At 45.4% G+C, this 22,843-nt stretch overlaps 1 protein-coding gene across 3 annotated transcripts in view; it reads right to left on the bottom strand.

Moving 5' to 3' along the window:
• Positions 1-462: 462 nt before the first annotated feature.
• Positions 463-22,843, bottom strand: part of SLC44A2 (solute carrier family 44 member 2) — a 156,599-nt gene continuing 134,218 nt past the window's right edge. For 2 of the 3 annotated variants that reach the window (XM_040346428.1, XM_040346429.1), the window contains exons 16-22: positions 20,493-20,587; positions 15,923-16,026; positions 13,982-14,055; positions 12,541-12,611; positions 7,002-7,090; positions 3,699-3,783; positions 940-1,073 (exon numbers count right to left, since the gene is read on the bottom strand). In XM_040346428.1, coding sequence (XP_040202362.1) covers positions 952-1,073; positions 3,699-3,783; positions 7,002-7,090; positions 12,541-12,611; positions 13,982-14,055; positions 15,923-16,026; positions 20,493-20,587 — 640 coding nt within the window. In that variant the 3' untranslated portion in view covers positions 940-951. Of the gene's footprint in view, positions 655-939; positions 1,074-3,698; positions 3,784-7,001; positions 7,091-12,540; positions 12,612-13,981; positions 14,056-15,922; positions 16,027-20,492; positions 20,588-22,843 lie in introns of those variants that run through there. The other variant, XM_040346430.1, reaches the window with a different exon arrangement.

Consider the following 22,843-nt stretch of genomic DNA (forward strand, 5'->3'; position numbering starts at 1 on the left):
CCATTGAAAACAATGGGAAACCGCGGCAATACCGCCCGCAATGCACCTCTATAGAGGCGCATTGCGGGCGGTATTAACCCTTTATCGGCCCCTAGCGGAGGTTAGTACCGCACCGCTAGAGGCTGATTCCCGCGGCAATCCCGGTGGTATAGCGCCGCTATTTTTAGCGGCATTATACCGCCACCGCGACTCCCGCCCCAGTCTGAAAGGGGCCTAAGACAGCTAGGCAATCAGCATTTTCAGAAGAGGTCTGCAGTGATAGCTTTTATTGCCCTCAGCATAGGTTTTCCTTTAAAGCAAATCTTTGGTGATCAACTCACGAAAGCAATGTAAGCACATGTTCAGGAGAACTGTTCAAAAGCAGTGGGAACTAACCAATTAAATCTCTAGCATTCATTCTCCAAGCCCCAGTAGGAAAATGACTGCTGAACTCTGGACAACAAACAGATTGAACTTGACGGAGGCCTAAAGAGTACAGTACATATCTGGCTTTGAATTCCGGGATTGTCAGATGGGCATTACAAAAAAAGGGATTGAATGTTGAAGGTCATTTGTCGGTCTGGCCTTTGTTCTTCTTATTCAATAGTTTCTGCAGGTTGGGCGACATGAAAAAGGGTCGGTCGGTCGAGCCGTCGTTACGCTCCAGATCTTCCACTGCGCAGGAGGGAATTGGAACAAGTGAGCAGCATGGCATAATCAGGTAAGAAAGAAAGGGTAAAGAGATAGCGCTAGGTTCAATGGGAACGTAGGTCATGCAAGAGTTAAAACAAGGCACTGGGTGTCTGTAGAATACATATATAATGTGTTTTATATGCATATGGAGCAAGGTAGACAGGTTAACCCTTAAATTTTCAAGAGGTTTCAGAAGACCTCCGACATATATAAGGCCACAGTCCGTTGCACACCGACGGGTGTGCGGCCATCTCAAAGTGCCCTGTTCCCTCGGACCCATCAGCTTTGGCTTTCGCTGGGTTTTAGCAGTTCTGCATCTTTTTTGAGCAGAATTCGGCTGAGTTCCGGGGACATGTAGTATGGCCGCTCCAGGGAGCCATCGTTCCTCTCCAAGTCTTCACCTTGTTGTGTGTAGCACCATCATCAAGTATTGGCAAAATAGAGAAAGAGAGAAAAAGAAGAGACACAGGGAAGGGGTAGCAGACATGTTGGAGTGCGAGTGATGAACCATGCGTAGAGATGTTCCATGCCGACAGGGTAATGATGAGCAGGAAATGAAGAAAAAAAAGCAAGGAAGAAGGTAAAGGAGAGTGGGGCAAGGTCAAATAAGACCAGCAATATGAAGGATGCAGACCAGTTAAAGGGGGTGGGTGGGTGTAAGGCAAGCCAGGGAAGTAAAGGGCATGGCAGGAAAAGGCAAGGTGAACCAATGAGATGGTGGACAGCAAGCAGGGTGAAGGACAACGATGGAAGAGTCAATGGGAGTGTGGGCACAGCAGGGGAGATGGAGAATACCGAGCAGGAGTTTGGGATTAGATAGAAGTGGAAAAAAATGGAAGAAAGAAAACATGATTAGTACAGGGCAGGATAAGTCCTCCCACTCCGAGACAACCCATTCCTTCAATTATGCCTCTCCATGTAGCACTTAAAGTGGATGTAAAGCCACTCTCATCCTTTCTAAACTACTGCCATACTCCTGATCTATAAGGATATAGATGCCTCCTGCATGTATCCTTACCTGTCAAATGTCTCCCCTGTTACGAGAACTGAAAAACTGGAGGTTCTGTGGGTGGATCGGTTGTCCAAAGCTTGGTGGGTGGAGTCGAGATGTCAGTAGACTCCCCGCCCTCCTCTACAATCCCCACGTCAGCATGCATTTTCTCCTGTGTATTTCTTACACTAAATTCTGCTATGATCGCCAACATCCAGTCAAAACTCAGAAAAGTAGCCACATGACTTCAGAAAAGGGGTTGGGGTGGGAATTAAAAAATAATGCCCGTCTCAGACGTGTGCATGAGATATGTAAATAACCTGTCACTCATAGCAGGGGGAAGACAGACAAAGTTTTCTCAGTTTGTCCGTTTTATCTCAGCGAGAAAAGATAAGAGGATTGCTCAGAGCTGGATTAACTCTTTGCGGCAAGACTGGGCACAGATGATAGGAAATCTTATACTCTACAGCAGGGATATCCAAACTGCGGCCCGGGGGCCGGATGTGGCCCTTTGCTAGCCTTCATCCGGCCCTTGGGGCACTATTGCTCACAATGATATGAGGCAATATTTCTTCCACTTAGGCCTCTATTGCTCACAATGATATGAGGCAATATTTCTTCCACTTAGGCCTCGTACACACGACGGGACAGTCCGATGAAAACGGTCCGCAGGACCATTTTCATCGGACATGTCCGCTCGGAGATTTTGGTCTGATGGTTGTACACACCATCAAACCAAAATCCCCGCGGACAGAGAACACGGTGACGTAGACGACACCGACGTTCTCTATCGCGCGAGTTCAATGCTTCCACGAATGCCTCGAAACCAATTCGACGTACTAACCAGCGGACAAGTCCGACGGACCTGTCCACTGGGCCGGAAAATTGTCCGGTCGGCCCTACACACGACCGAACATGTCCGCGGAAACTGGTCCGGTGGACCAGTTTCAGCGGACATGTTCGGTCATGTGTACGAGGCCTTACACCAATGATGGAGCACTATCCCTACTGACCACCAACACTGAGGCCATGTTTATTCTCACTGAGGCATTTTCTACCCCCACTGGTCGGAATTCGGCCCCCTCAAGTCTGAAGGACAGCAAACTGACCCTTTGCTTGAAACGTTTAGAGACCCCTGCTCTACAGTGTTCTAAACTGCTCTAAACTTCGTGTTTACATCCACTTTAAAGCAGGGGTTCACCCAAAAATAAATTTTTAACATTACATTCAGCCGAGTTGTCCTAATGACAAAATCGGCTGTTTTTTTTTCCCGTACATACCGTATTTCACCGCCGCTTCCGGGTATGTCTTCTCCGGGACTGGGCGTTCCTATCTGATTGACAGGCTTCCAACCGTTGCAAACTACGTGTCACGAGTTGCCGAAAGAAGCCGAACGTCGGTGCGGCTCTATACGGCGCCTGCGCACCGACATACGGCTTCTTTCGACAACTCGTGACTCGTAGTATGCGACGGTCGGAAGCCTGTCAATCAGATAGGAACGCCCAGTCCCGCAGAGGACCTACCCGGAAGCGGCGGTGAAGTACGGTATGTACAGGAAAAAAAACAAACAGCCGATTGTCATTAGGACAACTCGGCTGAATGTAATGTTAAAAATTTATTTTTTGGGTGAACCTCCACTTTAATGAAATCCATGTGGTAGACCTTCTCTTGGCAAGTATGTACAGCCCTGCATGTGCACAGGTAACCGCACATACATCCATTGAGGCGCACTCCGCAGAAGACACGTATCCACTCGTAAGCTGCACACCCCTTGTGACTGAAGGTTATCAATAGCCAAGGGGCCCACAACCAAAAGGACTGAAGCCAGCCAGACACCAACTTCCAATATCTCTTTGGGATGGCCATTTCCAAGTGCAACATGGAGGAGTCTAGTAAATTGGGGCAGGGCTGTCCATGGAGTTTACCCAATTAAGCGGTAGACAGAAAGTGTTAGACTGCAAGCTTATAGGGCCCCATTTCCCACATCCCTCCCTCCTATGTTTAAGAAGAGAACCACACAGACCAAAATACTTACAGAAACACAAGAACAGCGTGTCCACGCACATGCCATACACACTGAAGAAACCATGCGCGATCAGATAAGAGCCAACAATCACTGTCTGTAGTGGGAGAAATACAAATAAAAAATTACCAGCCAGACATGACATGTAAGCATTTAATATTTAAAAATAAAGTGATCATTTCCATCTACAGATTTCTACCCAAGGTATCCGATTACCCGTTGTTTTGCATATTTCAATATAAAAATAAAATGTTTACAAAAAAAAACACTTTTTTTTATTTTTGGGTAAGGTTTTACAGTTCAATGATGTGCCTGTACCACCATTAAAAAATGAAATTCAGACAAACTGCTAAGTTGTTGATATCTATATCAATGCATGGTTTTGCCTGCAAAAGGATTTGTATTTCTGTCCCATCATTCTTAAAATGTACATAGGCTTTTCCTGGACAGCAGATCCCAATTGGTGATCTACTGCAGTTAACCAGTTGCCGACCGTGTCGCGCAGATATACTGCGGCACAATGGCACTGGTGGGCGAAATCCCGTACGGGTACGTCCTACCCGCTTTTGGCCACCAGAGGGTACGTGCGCCCGCTGCACGGCGGGGGACCCGATGCGCATGGCCGACCTGCACATTCGCTGCCGGCCAATGCGCGATCGCGTACACGAGCGCCAGCACGGGGATTTGTGTGTGTAAACACACAAATCCCTGTGCTGTTAGAGGAGAGGAGCCCTATCGTTTCTTCCTAAAAACAATAGGGCTTCTCTCCTAGTCACTCACATTCTCATACAGTTAGAACATGCAGCGGGAACACATATTTAAAAACGGAGGTTCACCCAAATAACATTTATATAAGACCAAATTCTTTATACTACCAGCATGTACAGTCGGCACTTTTTTTTTTTTTTTAGGCTGTAGATACCTTATAATCTATATTTGCAATCCGGCTTCTGGGTACTTCTCCCGCATTTCTATGCTGAGCCCCAATGTAATCTGGGCGTTCGCCCAGATGATGTCTATCAGAAAATGTTCCCCCCCGGCGGATAAGGCCCCGCCCCCCGTATTGTGTAGGTGCGTCAGAGTTTCCGAAAGGAGCCGAACAGGTAAAGCTGCGAGTCGGCTCTATACGGCGCCTGCGCTGTCCGCTCTACACGGCTCCTAGTCGGTGCGCAGGCACCGTGTAGAGCCGACTCGTCTGTTTACATGTTCGGCTCCTTTTGGAAACTCTGTGACACGCCTACGCAATACGGGGGACGGGGCGACATTTTCTGACAGAAATCAATCATCTGGGCGAATGCCCAGATTACATTACGGCTCAGCTTGGAAACGCCTACTCCCGCGAGAGAAGTACCCGGAAGCCGGATTGCAAATATAGATTATAAGGTATGTACAGTCTTAAAAAAAAAGTGCCAACTGTACATGCTGGTAGTATAAAGAATTTATATAAATGTTATTTGGGTGAACCTCCGCTTTAACCCCTTGATGGCCCCTATCAACCCCTTCCCTGCCAGTGACATTTACACAATATTCAGTGCATTTTTATAGCACTGATCACTGCATAAATGCCAATGGTCCCAAAAAGTGTCAAAAGTCTCTGATCTGTCCGTCGCAGTACCGCTAAAAAAAAAAAACGCAGATCACCGCCATTGGTAGTAAATAAAATAAAAAATATATAGAATATGTCATAAAAATGCCCAAAATCTTTCCCATAGTTTGCAGATGATATAACTTTTGTGCAAACCAATCCGAATACGCTTATTGCGATTTTTTTTTTAGGTAGAAGACTATATATTGACCTTAACTGAGAAAAAAAAGAAAATGGGTTTTAAAAAATAAAATAAAATTTGGGGCTATTATAGCAAAAAGTTAAAAATATTGTTTTTTCTCCCAAAATTGTTGCTCTTTTTTTGTTTATATCGCAAAAAAAACAAAAAAAAAAACGCAGAGGTGATTAAAAACAAAAAGAAAGCTCTATTTGTGGGTAAAAAGGATGCAAATTTCGCACGAAGGCGCAATTGTCAGTTAAAGCGACGCAGTGCCAAATTGTAAAAAGTGCTGTGGTCAGGAAGGGGGGGGGGGGGGTAAAACCTTCTGGGGCTGAAGTGGTTAAACAGCTTGGTAACCTCTCTGTCCAATCCTATATCTGGACAGTAAAGGCACAGCAGCTCAGTGTGGTCTTTCCTCCGCTCAAACAAAGTTGGTAAAGTGCCCACCTCCAAACCTTTGCATGGAATACAGTGCAGAACATACAGTGCCTTGAAAAAGTATTCATACCCCTTGATATTTCCCACATGTTGTCATGTTACAACTAAAAACTTAAATGTATTTTATTGGGGTTCTATGTGATAGACCAACACAAAGTGGCACATAATTGTGAAGTTCACACGATAGGAAGACATACAACCAATAATATCAACTTGAACTGAATACATGTTCCATACCAGTGACTCAGAAGTAATGAGGGCATTGAAATCAGCATGGCAGCCGACCAAATAGCATTTTCAAAGTAGAGCTTGGCAATGCATGTCTGTCTACGTATTCCTCTTATCGCATGCCTTTACATTGAGGGAGATCACAGGAATATATTGTAAGTGACCCAGCAGAGACAAATGCTGACTAATACACAGCAGTTTCTTTATTCAGTGGAAATGCTGTGTCTCAAAAAAAAAAAAAAAAAAATTAAAAATATGGAGGTGTGTTTATAAAGTTTTATAGGTAGATTCAGGTAGAGTTAGGCCGGCTTATCAGTAGATAAGCCGGCCTAACTCAGAATCTACACCGCCGTATGTTTAAGCGTATGCTCAAACAGAGATACGCTTAAACATATCTAAGATATCTAAGTACTTGCCATAGTGCCAAGAGTTCCTACTCATCTAGGAATGGTCATAATCAATGGAGCTCCAATAAACCAATAAAGGAATATTCCAAATCCTGTCTAGATATGGACACTGGTTGTGCATCAGGGCTCGACAAACCCCAGGCGCCAGGTGGCCATTGAGACCAGAAGTTTCGACCTGGTGCCTGGGCTGCAGCCTGAATGCTGCACATACCCTGCGTGCGCCCCCCTCGCTATGTATCCGGGGCTCCACTTGCCCATCCGTGGGCCTGGGACTGGTAGAGGTGGTGGGTGTTAGTTGAAAAACTGGCTCCGAACTTTTGTAGCTGGCTCCTAGATTCAAAGCAAATTTGTCAAGCCCCGCATTACATAGCTTGTAGTGATCGCAGTGTTCCATTATTTAAAAACACAACCATCGTTTTTCTCAGAGGTGCAAAAATTGATTCTGTTGACTAGTTTACAGTCCATACGGCACTCACCAAGATAGGCACCCAGTAGTAATTAAGAGCGGGAGCCGTGTCTTGCACAATCCGGATTCTGTGAGTGAAGAAAAAGAAGGCAAGGATCCCTGAAAGGAAAAAAAAAGGAGATTAATGGATCTATAAAGCATTAGATTTTACTGTATCGGCGGAAGGTAAATCATATCTTAGTATGAGTATAAGGGCCTGCCTTGATGGGGTTTGAGGTTGTGTAGATGGGCAATTCTTTATTTTTTTTCCGATATAACAGAGCTTATCAGTGAAAAGGAAGATTTAACAGGAAGCAAAGCCTGCTGATGTAATGAGAAAATACATCTGTCTTCACGTACTCAGAATTATAAACTGTGCATGAAAATTACACTTTAACCACTTCCTTACTGGGCACTCAAACCCCCTTCCTGCCCAGAGGACTTTTTGCGATTCGGCACTGCGTCGCTTTAACTGACAATTGCGCGGTCGTGCGACGTGGCTCCCAAACAAAATTAACGTCCTTTTTTCCCCACAAATAGAGCTTTCTTTTGGTGGTATTTGATCACCTCTGCGGTTTTTATTTTTTGCGCTATAAACAAAAAATAGAGTGACAATTTTGAAAAAAAATTCACTTGTTGCTATAATAAATAGCTCAATTTATTTTTATTTATTTTTTATTTATTTATTTTTTATCCTCACTCTAGGCCGATACGTATTCTACATATTTTTAGTAAAAAATAAATAAATAAATAAATAAATAAATCGCAATAAGCGACTGATTTGTGCAAAAGTTATATCGCCTACAAAATAAGGGACAGAATTATTATTATTATTATTATTTTTTACTAGTAATGGCAGCGATCTGCGATTTTTATTGCGACTGCGACATTATGGCGGACACATCGGACACATTTTTGGCGCCATTCACATTTATACTGCAATCAGTGCTATAAAAATGCACCAATTACTGTATAAATGTGACTGGCAGGGAAGGGGTTAACACTAGGGGGCGAGGAAGGGGTTAAATGTGTCCCCTATATAGTGTTCTAACTGTGTGGGGGGAGGGGGGTGACCGATCTGTGTCCCTATGTACAAGAGACACAGATCGGTCTCCTCTCTTCCTGACAGCACCGCTGTCTGTGAGAGCCGGCAATGAGAAATGATCTCATATGTAAACATATGAGATCATCTCTCATTGGCCGCGCAGATCGCCTAGCAAACGGCCACTCCGATTGGCCGTTCGCGGCGATCTGTGATTGGCTGTGTCCAAGGGACACGGCCAGCACAGCAGTTCCCCGCTGCGCGCTTGGGAGCGCGTGCAGGGAACGCGGAAAGGGGCGGACGTCAATTGACAGCGCCTCAAAGAAGTAGAACCACCCTGCGGCCGTCAATAGTTGTTTAACCACTTCCCGACGGCCGTACAATATGGACCTACCTAAAACTCGTTCTCGTTAGAACAGATTTCCCTATACACACTAATTGGAATGCAGAGACGGGTTGATGCAGCTTAGGTGGTAAAAACTTGGTCAGAAGTGCTGGCCAGATGCACCCATCAATGTACTCTAATCCAACTGATGTCAGATGCACCCATCAATGTACCATATATACTCGAGTATAAGCCGACACGAATATAAGCCGAGGCACCTAATTTTACCACCAAAAACTGGGGAAACGTATCATGCCTCACTGTGTCCAAGTGCATGCCTCACTGTGTCCAAGTGCATGCCTCACTGTGTCCAAGTGCATGCCTCACTGTGTCCAAGTGCATGCCTCACTGTGTCCAAGTGCATGCCTCACTGTGTCCAAGTGCATGCCTCACTGTGTCCAAGTGCATGCCTCACTGTGTCCAAGTGCATGCCTCACTGTGCCCAAGTGCATGCCTCACTGTGCCCAAGTGCATGCCTCACTGTGCCCAAGACTAGACTAACATTTAACATGGGAGTATATAGAAGGGGTGCCCGGGCCATAGGTCCCCCAGACAGCAACCTTTGCTGAGACTACCTGTGTGCCAAGTTTCGGGGTCCAGGGGACCTACGGCCGGCCGGTACCGGGTCCCCAAATTTACTGGAGAAATTACCGTTTAACATGGGAGTCTATAGAAGAGGTGCCCGATTTTGAAAAATCTGTGCTCTCCAGCCGTAGGTCCCCCGGACAAAAAAACTTTGCACACTTGTAGAGGAAGAGTGGGGCTATATTTGTGCCAAGCTAGGGATCCAGGGGACCCACGACCAGCCAGTACCGGGTCCCCAAATCCGGGAGATCAGGAGCAAAAAGGTGACTCGAGTATAAGCCAAAGGGGGCATTTTCAGCACAAAAAAAAAAAATGTGCTGAAAAACTCGGCTTATACTCGATTATATACGGTACTTATATCCAACTGATGTCAGATGTACCCATCAATGTATTCTAACCCAACTGATGTCAGATGTACCCATCAATGTATTCTAACCCAACTGATGTCAGATGCAACTGGCATGGTCCTAAAAGCAAACTGTAACGCTGCATGCACACCTCAGTGTTTTGAATCGTGGGCAGATATGCCGCGATTCTGGGGCAGATCCACATACCTTTCCACCGGGCGCAGCGCAACCAAGTTACACTATGTCGCCGCAACTTATCTTTTTTTTTTTTTTTAATCCACAAAGAATCCGCGCCATAAGTTACGGCGGCGTAGTGATCTCTTGCGGCGTAAGGGCGCTGAATTCAAATGGATGTAATGGGGGTGTGTTTTATGTAAATACGTCGTGACCCGACGTAAACAACTTTTTTTTTTTTAACTGCACATGCGCCGTCCCTGGGGGTATCCCAGTGCGCATGCTCGAAATTAAACCGGAACCAGCCAATGCTTGCGACGGTGACGTCATTCTACGCAAATTCCTATTCGCGAACGACTTACGCAAACGACGTAAAAAATTCAAAATTGTACGCGGGAACGACGGCCATACTTAACATTGAGTACGCCTCATAATAGCAGCTTTAACTATACGCCGGAAAAAGCCGAACGCAAACGACATAAAAAAAATGCGGACGTTGGTTCGTGGATCGCCGTAAGTAGTTAATTTGCATATTTGACGCGGATTTCGAAAAATTGCATCTTAGATCCGACGGCGTACTAAGACGTACGCCTGTCGGATCTAGCCGAGATGCCGTCGTATCTTGTTTTGAGGATTCAAAACAAAGATACGACGCAGAAATTTTGAAATTACGCCGGCGTATCAATAGATACGCCGGCGTAATTTCTTTGTGGATCTGCCCCTCTGTCTGCAATATCAAAGCGCCAAGGTGTGAATGACAAATTCACAGATAAATCGTGCTACAATTGCAGCAACCCGCATCTAGTGAAGCTTGTGGCCCCCCAAAAAAATAAAAAGCTACTTTAGGGTGACAAGCTTCACGTGATGAAGGTTGTCGCAATTTATCGCACAGCAGAACCGCACTGCGATTTTAAGTGCCATTAAAATGAATGGCATCTCAAATGTACGTTGTGCGATTTGTCAGTCACACCTCTCCAATTTTAAGCCGCGGGCAGAATCGCACCAAATCTGCCCACGATTCAAAATGCCAAGGTGTGAATGCAGTCTAAACTCTTCAGTCACACACTGCCGAACCCAATGTCATTTTTTTTTCTAAAATGATGTTGGATAGCTTCACCTTCTGAATGTTGGTCTATTGTGTGAACAATGATGAGATGGTGCAGGACCCTATATAAAAAAGAGGACTTCTGATTAACACAATACATTGTATGCTGCCTTACTGAATAAGCCTCAAAACATTATAAAATCGAAATCGTTCAGATGCACTGAGCCAGGCAACAACACATAAGTGCCAACACAACCTTATCTTCTAAGGTAGACCACAGATAATGCAATTTTCTTTTCTTCCACCTCGGGTGAAAGAAAATTGCTTGATTCCCCCATCAGTGAATGTGTAATCACCCCTGTAGTGCTATGGTGTTCTGCTGGCAGAGAGCATGGGGAGCCTTCTCCACCAGCAGAATATAATTAGAGTTGCCGGCGGCATTAATTCTTCAGGAAAAACCCAACAGGCTGGATGTACACAAGTCGATCGAGGGTGCTCATAGGTTATTAAAATTTGGCTGGTCCCTACTGAACCAGCTGAATTTTGATCCATGTATGGGACGGCAAACTCTGCAGGTTATCACGTGACCGTGGTATACAGATCAGCCAAATAAAAAAGGTATATAATGGCAATATCTTAAATGTAAAAAGATTTACAAGCTGTGGGCCGGCAGATGAACTAATTTTATATTACTGGGTTTAGTTACACTTTAACCACTTAAGGACCGCCTCCTGCACATTTACGTCAGCAGAATGGCACGGCTGGGCACATGCAGGTACAGGTACGTCCTGTGCTAGTACCCAGCCGTGGGTCGCGGGCGCACGCCCCGGTCCGAAGCACTGGGACCCGCGGACCCGATCGCCGCTGGAGCCCAGCGATCGGTCCCCGGAGCTGAAGAACGGGGAGAGCTGTGTGTAAACATGGCTTTCCCGTTCTTCACTGTTGCGGCGGCATCGATCGTGTTATCCCTTTTATAGGGAAACACAATCGATGATGTCACACCTACAGCCACACCCCCCTACAGTTGTAAACACACATGAGGTCACACTTAACCCCATCAGCGCCCCCTTGTGGTTAACTCCCAAACGGCAATTGTAATTTTCACAGTAAACAATGCATTTTAAATGCATTTTTTGCTGTGAAAATGACAATGGTCCCAAAAATGTGTCAAAATTGTCCGCCATAATGTCGCAGTCACGAAAAAAATCGCTGATCGCCGCCATTAGTAAAAAAAAAAAAAAATTAATAAAAATGCAATAAAACTATCCCCTATTTTGTAAACGCTATAAATTTTGCGCAAACCAACCGATAAACGCTTATTGCGATTTTTTTTAACCAAAAATAGGTAGAAGAATATGTATCGGCCTAAACTGAGGAAAAAAAATGTTTTTTTATATATTTTTGGGGGATATTTATTATAGCAAAAAATATTGCATTTTTTTCAAAATTGTCGCTCTATTTTTGTTTATAGCGCAAAAAATAAAAACCGAAGAGGTGATCAAATACCACCAAAAGAAAGCTCTATTTGTGGGAAAAAAAGGACGCCAATTTTGTTTGGGAGCCACATCGCACGACCGCGCAATTGTCTGTTAAAGCGACGCAGTGCCAAATCGCAAAACCTGTCCGGGTCCTTTAGCTGCCTAAAGGTCCGGGTCTTAAGTGGTTAAACTGACATTACAGTTCTGTATGGATGTTAGCAATTTATGTCACTTGCTGGATTATGATATTTCCTGGAGACTCCAGTGGTGAGATCTCCTCACCTAAAATCTCAGCTACATCCAACTGCTCTGTGTATAACAAAGCCAAGTCATATCGGCATGGCATTCCAATGGTTTCTCCATAGGAGTGTGAAGCCTTTACCATGGCCTTGTAGAAAGGACAGAGAAAAGGACAGAAGGTTCTTACAGAGTGCTTAAAAAACATAAGATAGCAGCCGATACAAACTCTGAACGGGTTGGCCTTCAAAATATAAAATGTATTCATTCTACTTACCGACACAGCCAACTACCAGCAACTTTCCCAGGAACAGAAGGAAGTCTGTAACTTTATCAAGGACGGCAACACTGGAAAGAGAGTGAATGATAAGTGCTACATAGAGAGGGCAAGATAACATACGATACAGTAGTCCACCCACCAGAGGGGAGAGAGATGGAAAGGAAAAAAGATAAAAAAAAAAGGTGAAAGGAAAGAATTGCGTTTTCTATATAAAACAGCTTCTTGGTTTGTTACGTGTAACTGATAAGCTGCTCTGGGTAACACATATTCATCGTATTCAGGTTTCCATTACATGAGGCCACAGACAATACGACAGAAGTCATCCTTAAAGGGGTTGTAAACCTTCATGTTTTTCACCTTAATGCATCCCATTCGTTAAGGTGAAAAAACACCTTGCAGTGTCCGGCCCCCCAGCCCCCCCCCCCTTTGTACTTACCTGAGCCCCGAATTTCCATGGGCGCGATCCCGCGTCGATCTCCCCACTGCTTCTCGGCTCTATATTGGATAGATTGATAGCAGCGCAGCTATTGGCTCCCGCTGCTGTCAATCAAATCCAATGACGTGGCCGCCGGGGCCGAGTCATACACTCGGCGGGGGGGAGAGCTCAGGAGAGAGCTTCCCAGAGGGGGTGAGCCATTGCGGAGAAGAGCCACAAGAGCTGGAGAGGGACCCCAGAAGAAAACGATCGGGGCCAAATGGTGCAAAACGAACTGTACAGTGGAGGCAAGTATGACATGTTTGTTATTTAAAAAAAACAAAAAAAACCTGAACCTATATTATCACCTTAAAAGGGGTTGTAAAAGGTAAAAAAATACTAAATAGCTTCCTTTACCTTAGTGCAGTCCTCCTTCACTAACCTCATCCTTCCATTTTGCTTTTAAATGTCCTTATTTCTTCTGAGAAATCCTCACTTCCTGTTCTTCTGTCTGTAACTCCACACAGTAATGCAAGGCTTTCCCCCTGGTGTGGAGTGTCGTGCTCGCCCCCTCCCTTGAACTACAGGAGAGTCAGGACGCTCTCTACGTTGCAGATAGAGAAAGGAGCTGTGTGTTAGTGGGCATCCTGACTCTCCTGTAGTCCAAGTGAGGGGGCGAGCACGACACTCCACACCAGGAAGAAAGCCTTGCATTACTGTGTGGAGTTACAGACAGAAGAACAGGAAGTGAGGATTTCTCAGAAGAAATAAGGACATTTAAAAGCAAAATGGAAGGATGAGGTAAGTGGAGGAGGACTGCACTAAGGTAAAGGAAGCTATTTAGGGAATTTTTTTTTTTTTTTAAATGTACCTTTACAACCCCTTTAAGTGCAAGTCATTTTTATATGGTCACATTCAAACGGAACAACTGAAACACTGGCTACCTGGATATTGAACACATCTGTGTTTTATGGTTTCCTGATGGATGATTCTCGAGATCTAATAAAGCAACCACAAACTTACCGGATGATGTTTCTCATTAGTAGGAAGAAGGCATTCTTCGCAGAGGTGCAGAAGTTGGTTCCGTATATGGCTATCTGTAAGGGGTAAGATATTTCATTGTCATAGAGCAAACACAGGGTTGTGGCTAAACACTTCTGTTACTTCTGTGAAAAAAACACAAGGGCTCCATGACCTGTTCTCTTTAATAAAGGAAACCCGTCCTCACAGATAAAAGGTGGGCTGCCATTACTGATCTCCTGAAAATACTAACTGCTTGGCTGTCTCCCATGCTTTTGGAGTAGCTGATCTGGAGTCAATATATATGTACAAAGCCTCGTGGGCAACTATAAAATATGTAATCTTGGTGAGAGCTGTTGACACCCAACACATGACACTTTGCTACAATGTGAAGTAGTGAGTGTACAGATTGTATAACAGTGTAAATTTGTTGCCCCCTCAAAATAACTCAACGCACAGCCATTAATGTCTAAACCGCTGGCAACAAAAGTGAGTACACCCCTAAGTTTGGGCCCAATTAGCCATTTTCAGTCCCGATGTCATGCGACTCGTTAGTGTTACAAGGTCTCAGGAGTGCATGGGGAGCAGGTGTGTTAAATTTGGTGTTATCACTCTCACTCTCTCATACTGGTCACTGGAAGTTCAACATGGCACCTCATTGCAAAGATCTCTCTGAGGATCTGAAGAAAGAATTGTTGCTCTACATAAGTGGTCTCTAAACTGCGCATGGGGGGCAGATATGGCCCTTTGCTTGCCTTTATCTTGCCCTTGGGGCACTATTCCTTCCATTGATACAAGACACTATTCCTCCCACTAATGTGAGACAGTATTCTGCCAACTGGCAACAATAGGGCACCATTTCTCCTACTGACACCAACAATGGGGCACCATTTGTCCCACTAGTACCAAATGTGGTGATGGTTACTCCCACTGATGCCAATAACATTTCCATTCCCGCTATACACCGTTCGGCCCCCCTAAAGTCTGAAGGACTGTAAATTGGCCCTTTGTTTAGAAAGTTTGGAGACCCCTGACCAAGGCTATAGGAAGACTGCCAGGACCCTGAAACTGAGCGGCAGCGCAGTGGCCAAGAGCATAAAGTGGTTTGATGGGACAGGTTCCACTCAGAACAGGCCTCGCCATGGTCAACCAAAGAAGCGGAGTGCACGTGCTCAGCGTCATATCCAGAGGTTGTCTTTGGGAAATAGACGTATGAGTGCTGCCAGCATTGCTGCAGAGGTTGAAGGGGTGGAGGGTCAGCCTGTCAGTGCTCAGACTATACGCCGCACACTGCATCAAATTGGTTTGCATGGCTGTCATCCCGAAGGAAGCCTCTTCTAAAGATGATGCACAAGAAAACCTTCAAACAGCTTGCTGAGGACAAGCAGACTAAGGACATGGATTACTGGAACCTGTCCTGTGGTCTGATGAGACCAAGATAAACTTATTTGGTTCAGATGGTGTCAAGCGTGTGTGACGGCTACCAGGTGAGGAGTACAAAGACAAGCGTGTCTTGCCTACAGTGAAGCATGGTGGTGGGAGTGTCATGGTCTGGGGCTGCATGAGTGCTGCCGGCACTGGGGAGCTACAGTTCATTGAGGGAACCATGAATGCCAACATGTACTGTGACATAATGAAGCAGAGCATGATCCCTTCAGAGACTGGGCCGCAGGGCAGTATTCCAACATGATAACGACCCCAAACACACCTCCAAGACGACCACTGCCTTGCTAAAGAAGCTGAGGGTAAAGGTGATGGACTGGCCAAGCATGTCTGCAGACCTAAACCCTATTGAGCATCTGTGGGGCATCCGCAAAACCTGGATACAGAAGTTTTTTTTTGCCTTATCACAGAGAATGCATGAAGGTAAAAAAAAAAAAAACACACACACTAAAACTAAAAACTCTTAGACCCACTTTAGTCCCACGCTCATCCCATCCTCACCATGATGTAGGCATTCCTGTTCAAGAACTTTATGAACTTCTCCAGACACCAGAAACAGCACTTCAGGCAACACAGGAGGAAGCGAGCACATTTATTTTCTGCCCCTGGAAAAAAGAAAAATGCGACATGATTAAATATCATTGGAAACAATATCATCGTGTAGGTTGGGTTCACACTTGTGTGATGACAGACATCACATGCGATGGGAATTCAGCCAAAGTGTATGCCTGAAATCGCATCGCATTCACACCAAAATGGTGCAGGACTGTTTTTGGTCCGCCCTGGAATCGGATCGCATTGGGCGTTCACAGCTATGCAATCCAATTCCTGCACCATTTGAAAGTTCGCACTGCGATCTGTGAACCGATCTGGGGGCGTCATTAAAGGGGATGTAAACCCAAATTTGTTTTTTATTTTTGATGTCACAATGTAGAGTATAAGATTTCCTATCGTCTGTGCCCAGTCTTGCCACACAGAGTTAATCTAGCTCTGAGCAATCCTCTTTTATTGTTCAGTGAAATAAAAACGGACTTGCAGAGAAAAACCTTAGTCCGTTCCGCCCCTTTGCTGTGAGTGACAGGTTATTTACATATCTCATGCACTAGCCTGGAGACAGGCATTATTTTTTAATTCCCACCCCCACTCCTTTTCTGAAGTCATCTGGTTACTTTTCTGGATTTTGACTGAATGTTAGTGATCATAGCAGAATTTAGTGTAAGGAATACATAGGAAAAAATGCATGTTGACAAGGGGAGTGTAGAGGTGGGTGAGGAGTCTACTGACATCACGACTCCACCCACCGAGCTCCAGACAACAGACCCACCCACAGAATCTGCAGTTTTTCAGTTCTTATAACAGACAGAGGGGAGACATTTGACAGGTAAGGATACATGCAAGAGGCATCTATATCCTTATAGATCAGCACTATGGCAGTAGTTTAGAAAGGATGAGAGTGGAGTTACATCCACTTTAAATTTATATCATCACCCACAGTGATTCGCAGATCTCAGTGTAAACTAGTGTGCGATTTAGATGCAATGTGGGAGCTGCCACTGAATCGCAGGGTTTCCCCGCATCGCACCAGTGTGAACTGGGACGTAAAGTGAAAGTATATTATGAGTCTATTATGTCTAAACCTGCCCATACATCAATAAAAAAGTATCTGGTCCTTACAGAATCAGCCACATTCCAATCCATATGTGGCCAGCTTTAAATTTACCAGGATGGTATTTAGGGTTGCACTTTAAAGACAGATACTTTTTTCTTTTTAGTACTCGCAGATATCGATTCTTTTTTTATTGTCACGTGACAGTGGCACTAATATGCAGCACTGATGAGGCGTTTTTTATTTTATTTATTTTTTACAACTATGTGTGTGTGAGTGAGAGATATTATATATATATATATATATATATTTTTTTTTTTTTTCAATGCTTGCTTTTTGGGGGGGGGGGGGGGGTTTGAGGAGTGGACGATGTCAGTGTTTTTTTATTTTATTTTCAATTTCTTTTACAAATTTACTTTTAAATATTTAATTTAAAAAAAATGTTTTTTGTTTTATCAGCCCTGTTGGGGGGTGGGGGCTTTGGTGAGATATTAGGGGTCTAAACCCCTGATATCTCGCCTTTGAGACAGAGAAAAGGACTGACACAGATTCCTCAGTCCCTTTCTCTGCAGCCTCAGCTGCACTGGAGATGAATGGACAGGAGACAGCGGCTCCTCTCCATTCATAAACTGAGACATCGTAAACAGTTTACAATAGTCAGTTATGAATGGACAGAGTCACTGATCACTGTGCATTCAGAAAAGGAAGGAGCCGGTAAATGACAGATTTACCGACTCCTCCGTCTACTCTCCATTCTGACAGGTCCGGGACATGGGGGGGGGGGGACCGGAGGAGGAGCCGGAGAGGACACAGGGGGACTGGTAGGACGACATGGAGGACACAGGGAGCACAGAGGGGGACCCGGAGCAGGGCACCGAGACCCGGGAAACACAGAGGGGGACCTACAACAAAACACTGAGCACAGTTGGTGCGGCGATGGGGGCAGTTACAAGCACCTATCTCCCTGAGAGCAGCGGGAGGAGAGGAGAAGTCAGAAAATCTATACAGGGAGATCAGTGTTTGTAACTGCCCCTACCGCCGCACTGATCATGTCTGTGGCTGCCCAGGTATCGGACTAGGCATTGCAGCACTTGCATTAGTACTTGTGCTCGGTATTTGCACCGATAATTATATCAGTATAACCCTAATGGTATCCTATCTCATCTTCCTAATATTCTCTTCTTCTTTATCCCTTGGTGCTATGAGATTGAACACTGAAGCTTCTGTCAGCCTTCCTCTCTAGCTGAACCAAGACATACAATCAATGCTGGAAATGCACACAGCTTAATTGCAGAAAATAACAAGTTTTTCTGATTATGGAGAGGGGGAGAGTTTAATAAGGAAGTGACTGCTCTGGGCTTCAGCAAAACGGCAGGCTCTGGCAAAAAGCAACAGGAGCAGTGCTGGTAGCATAATTATTAATGTGAAATCTATGGTCTTTTGATAAATGATTTTCAAATTATGGTAAAGTTCTGCTAAAATTGTACATTTGGTGGCCAGGGAGGAATCGTTCACAGCTGCCATGGGGGTGATGGTCACAAAAGTACAGGTATATATATATATCAGTGGCGGTTCATCCATAGAGGGCGCTGGAGCGCCGCCCCCTCTGGCTCTCACCGCCACTGAGTGAAATAACATAGATTCATGCATTGCACAAATCTATGTTATTTTCGCCGCTGCCGCTGTTATTCAGATGGTCGGCGCTCAATGTCCGGCCATCTGAATAACGCCAGCTGGTTGGCTGTAGGGAAATGTCTATCAAAGCCAACGGCTCTGATAGGCTTTCCCAATACAGCCCTCGGGTCACGGAAGCTTATTCTCGGAGCGCACAGACTGTACGCCCCTTGAATAAGATGACAGGCGTCTCAGCCAATCACGTTGGCCGGTTCTGGCTACCTGTAACCTGATTGGCTGAGACGCCTGTCAGTCATCGAGGGCGGGAGAAGACATCGTGGGACGTGGATGCCTGACTCCAGTAAAGGTAAGTGCCGGGCGGGGGGGGGGGGGGGGGGGGGGGGGGAGAACGCAATTTACAGGGCACAGTGGGGACAATTGGCACAGCGGCGACCATTAAAGGGCACAGTGGCTGCGTTTAATGGCATGGCACAGTGGTGACAATGGATGGCACAGTGGCTGCGTTTAATGGCATGGCACAGTGGTGACAATGGATGGCACAGTGGCTGCGTTTAATGGCATGGCACAGTGGTGACAATGTATGGCACAGGGGCTGCGTTTAATGGCATGGCACAGTGGTGACAATGTATGGCACAGTGGTTGCGTTTAATGGCATGGCACAGTGGTGACAATGGATGGCACAGTGACTGCGTTTAATGGCATGGCACAGTGGTGACAATGTATGGCACAGTGGCTGCGTTTAATGGCATGGCACAGTGGTGACAATGTATGGCACAGTGGTGACAATGTATGGCACAGTGGTAACAATGGATGGCACAGTGGCTGCGTTTAATGGCATGGCACAGTGGTGACAATGTATGGCACAGTGGCTGCGTTTAATGGCATGGCACAGTGGTGCGAATTGATGGCACAGTGACTGCATTTGATGGCATGGCACAGTGACTGCGTTTAATGGCATGGCACAGTGGTGCGAATTGATGGCACAGTGGCTGCATTTGATGGCATGTAACAGTGGCTGCGTTTGGGCACAGTGAGACTGCAATTTTTTTCCTTTGCGCCCCCCCAAAAATTTTGAGCACCAGCCGCCACTGATAGATATATATATATAAAAAAAAAAAAAAGAGATTTAGTTTCCATTTTTGGTTTTAGGTTTAGATACTCACAAGCCTCGTACACACGATCAGATTTCCATCGGAAAAATCCGTGGAATTTTGTGCGAAGGGCTTTGGCTGTGAACTTGTTCTGCATACAGACGGCAAAACTTTGTCAGCCAACAAACAAACGTAGTGATGTACTAGACATACTACGTGGTTTTTCAGATCTTTAGTGCCACCCTTTGTGCAACTTCTGCCAATGTTATCTTATGGTTAGCATTGGTTCGGAGAATGCGTGTTTGTACTTGGAAATTTTAAAGCATGCTATCCAAAATTTGTCGGAGGAAATCTGACAATTGTCCGATGGAGCATACAAAACGGTCAGATTTTCCAACAAAACCCTTCCATCACACATTTGCTGTCGGAAAATCCGATCGTGTGTACAGGCCTTTAGAAACTCAACAGAAGTTTAAACAAAATATTAGGTAGACTGCATGAATTTTGTGCCAAAAACTGAAAAAGAATAGCAATTATTCATTATATTGCTCCCCAGGCTGAGGGCAAATTCCTCTCCACCCGCTGTTCAGCCACAAAGAGAACTGCTGTTCCCAGTGTGGAATCAGCAGTCTCTCTACAGCAACTGACACACCCCCTCCCTGCTGAGTGACAGCTAAAGCCCAGCCAATCAGAAGAGCACAATCTTTGCTGTGTCATTTGCTGATGCGTCTATCCTCACCTTTTAGCTTGTGGTCAAGATACTCCAGCATGATCCTGATGAGCTGCACAATGGCCAATATAAGAGAACCAAACGCCAGTGACCCAGTGTGATACCTGAAGAAAAACAAAAACCTTTTATAGCTTCATGTAAAAGGGAAATTTTACACAAATGAACAATCGTGACACTTTTCCCCCAGAATGTGTATAAATAAGTAACAGGTTGCATTTAACATTTTTGGCCTCTTTCACACGGGATGGATCAGTGATGATCCGCCCTGTGAATCTCCACTTGCTCAACGGGGATCGCTCCGTTAATCCCCGCTGAGCCGGCGGATGACAGGGCGGTCTCGCACACTGTGCAGGGACCGCCCAGTCAGATCTCTGCTCTCCCCTATGGGGGGATGAACACGGACCGTCTGTCAGTGTTCATCCGATCCGCAGACGGATGGAAAAATAGGGTTTTCCTCCATCTGCAGAATCGGAAGATTGCGGAACCGGGTGAGATCGGGTGTCAGCGTATAATCATCCGCTGACACCCACAATCTCATAGGGACCAATGTATGTCCCGTTTTCATCCATACACGGATGGATGAAAAAGCGGACATACGGTCCACCCGAGTGAAAGAGCCCCAAGCAGAACTAAACCCTTCCAAAATTTTACAGCCAAGGAAGCTGCAATCTTATCTTCTCTTATCTGCATTTGCCATGGTGCTACACATGCGGTCAGTTATGACACCAGGCGTTTGATGACTTGACAGTTCGGCTGAGAACCCAAGCAACGCCGACGTCCTTGAGTAACTAATTTTGGGAAAACAGTTTACTTCTCCTTAACTGGGTTGTAAAGGTACACTTTTTTCCCCTAAATAGCTTCCTTTAAAGGAGTTGTAAATAAAAATAAAAAATTCACCTTAATGCAATCTATGCATTAAGGTGAAAAAACATCTGATGATGCCGCCCCCCCCCCCCCCTCCGAGCCCCAGTTTTACTTACCTGACCCATCGAAAGTCCCGCGCGGTCCCGAGATCCTCTTTGCCGCTCAGCCTGGCCGCTGATTGGCTAGAGCGGATGGATTGAGAGCGGCGCAGCCATTGGCTGGCGCTGCTGTCAATCATATCCAGTGACACGGCGCACCGAGTGATACAGTGAGCGGCTATGGCCGCTTGCTGTATCACAGGAGCACGCCCGCAATTACTCACCACCATGCGAGCTCTCGCATGACTGTGGTCAGTACTTGCGGGGAGGACCGGAGACAGCCGCCGAGGGACCCCAGAAGACGTGGATCGGGCCACTTTGTGCAAAACTAACTGCACAGTGGAGGCAAGTATAACATGTTTGTCATTTTAAAGGAAAAACAAATTTTCCTTTACAACCGCGTTACCTTAGTGCAGTCCTCCTTCACTTACCTCATCCTTCCATTTTGCTTTTAAATGTCCTTATTTCTTCTGAGAAATCCTCACTTCCTGTTCTTCTGTCTGTAACTCCACACAGTAATGCAAGGCTTTCTCCCTGGTGTGGAGTGTCGTGCTCGCCCCCTCCCTTGGGCTACAGGAGAGTCAGGATGCTCTCTACGTTGCAGATAGAGAAAGGAGCGGTGTGTTAGTGGGTGTCCTGACTCTCCTCAAGGGAGGGGGCGAGCACGACACTCCACACCAGGGAGAAAGCCTCACATTACGGTGTGGAGTTACAGACAGAAGAACAGGAAGTGAGGATTTCTCAGAAGAAATAAGGACATTTAAAAGCAAAATTGAAGGATGAGGTAAGTGGAGGAGGACTGCACTAAGGTAAAGCGGTTGTAAAGGAATTTTTTTTTTTCCTTTAAAATAACAAACATGTTATACTTACCTCCATCCACTGTGCAGTTCGTTTTGCACAGAGTGGCCCGATCCACGTCTTCTGTACCTTTACAACCCCTTTAATATTCCTGGAAATGTTGACGATAGGGTTAAAAATCTCAATGCACAAAGCTATAAAGAATGATTATTTTCCATGACTCGTTTTCAGGAATGAAAGCCAACAGCAGTTAAAAATACCAGTTGTATGGCTGAAAATAATTCTGGCTAACACGTGTTTTACAGCTTGATTGGATCAGGGTTTCTCAATCTTTTTATCTTGGGAGGAACCCTTGGCAAAGATCTCGGTAACATGTGAAATAGTGTTCACATCTACAGCCCACAAAACAATTTAGTGATCAGAAAGCTGTTGATGTAACAATTATTTTTTAGAAACAGCATTATATATAAAATCATAATAAAATGTTAAAATGTATCCATTTAATGTGGAACTTGTTCTTGCTTTCCTCTGCACAGATTCTCAATTCTGGGCCGAACTTTAGATAAGCAGTGTACAAGGTGGGCAGTAGAGCACCCGGGG

The sequence above is a fragment of the Rana temporaria genome, chromosome 3 (assembly GCF_905171775.1).
Source record: "Rana temporaria chromosome 3, aRanTem1.1, whole genome shotgun sequence".
NCBI classification, from domain to species: domain Eukaryota; kingdom Metazoa; phylum Chordata; class Amphibia; order Anura; family Ranidae; genus Rana; species Rana temporaria.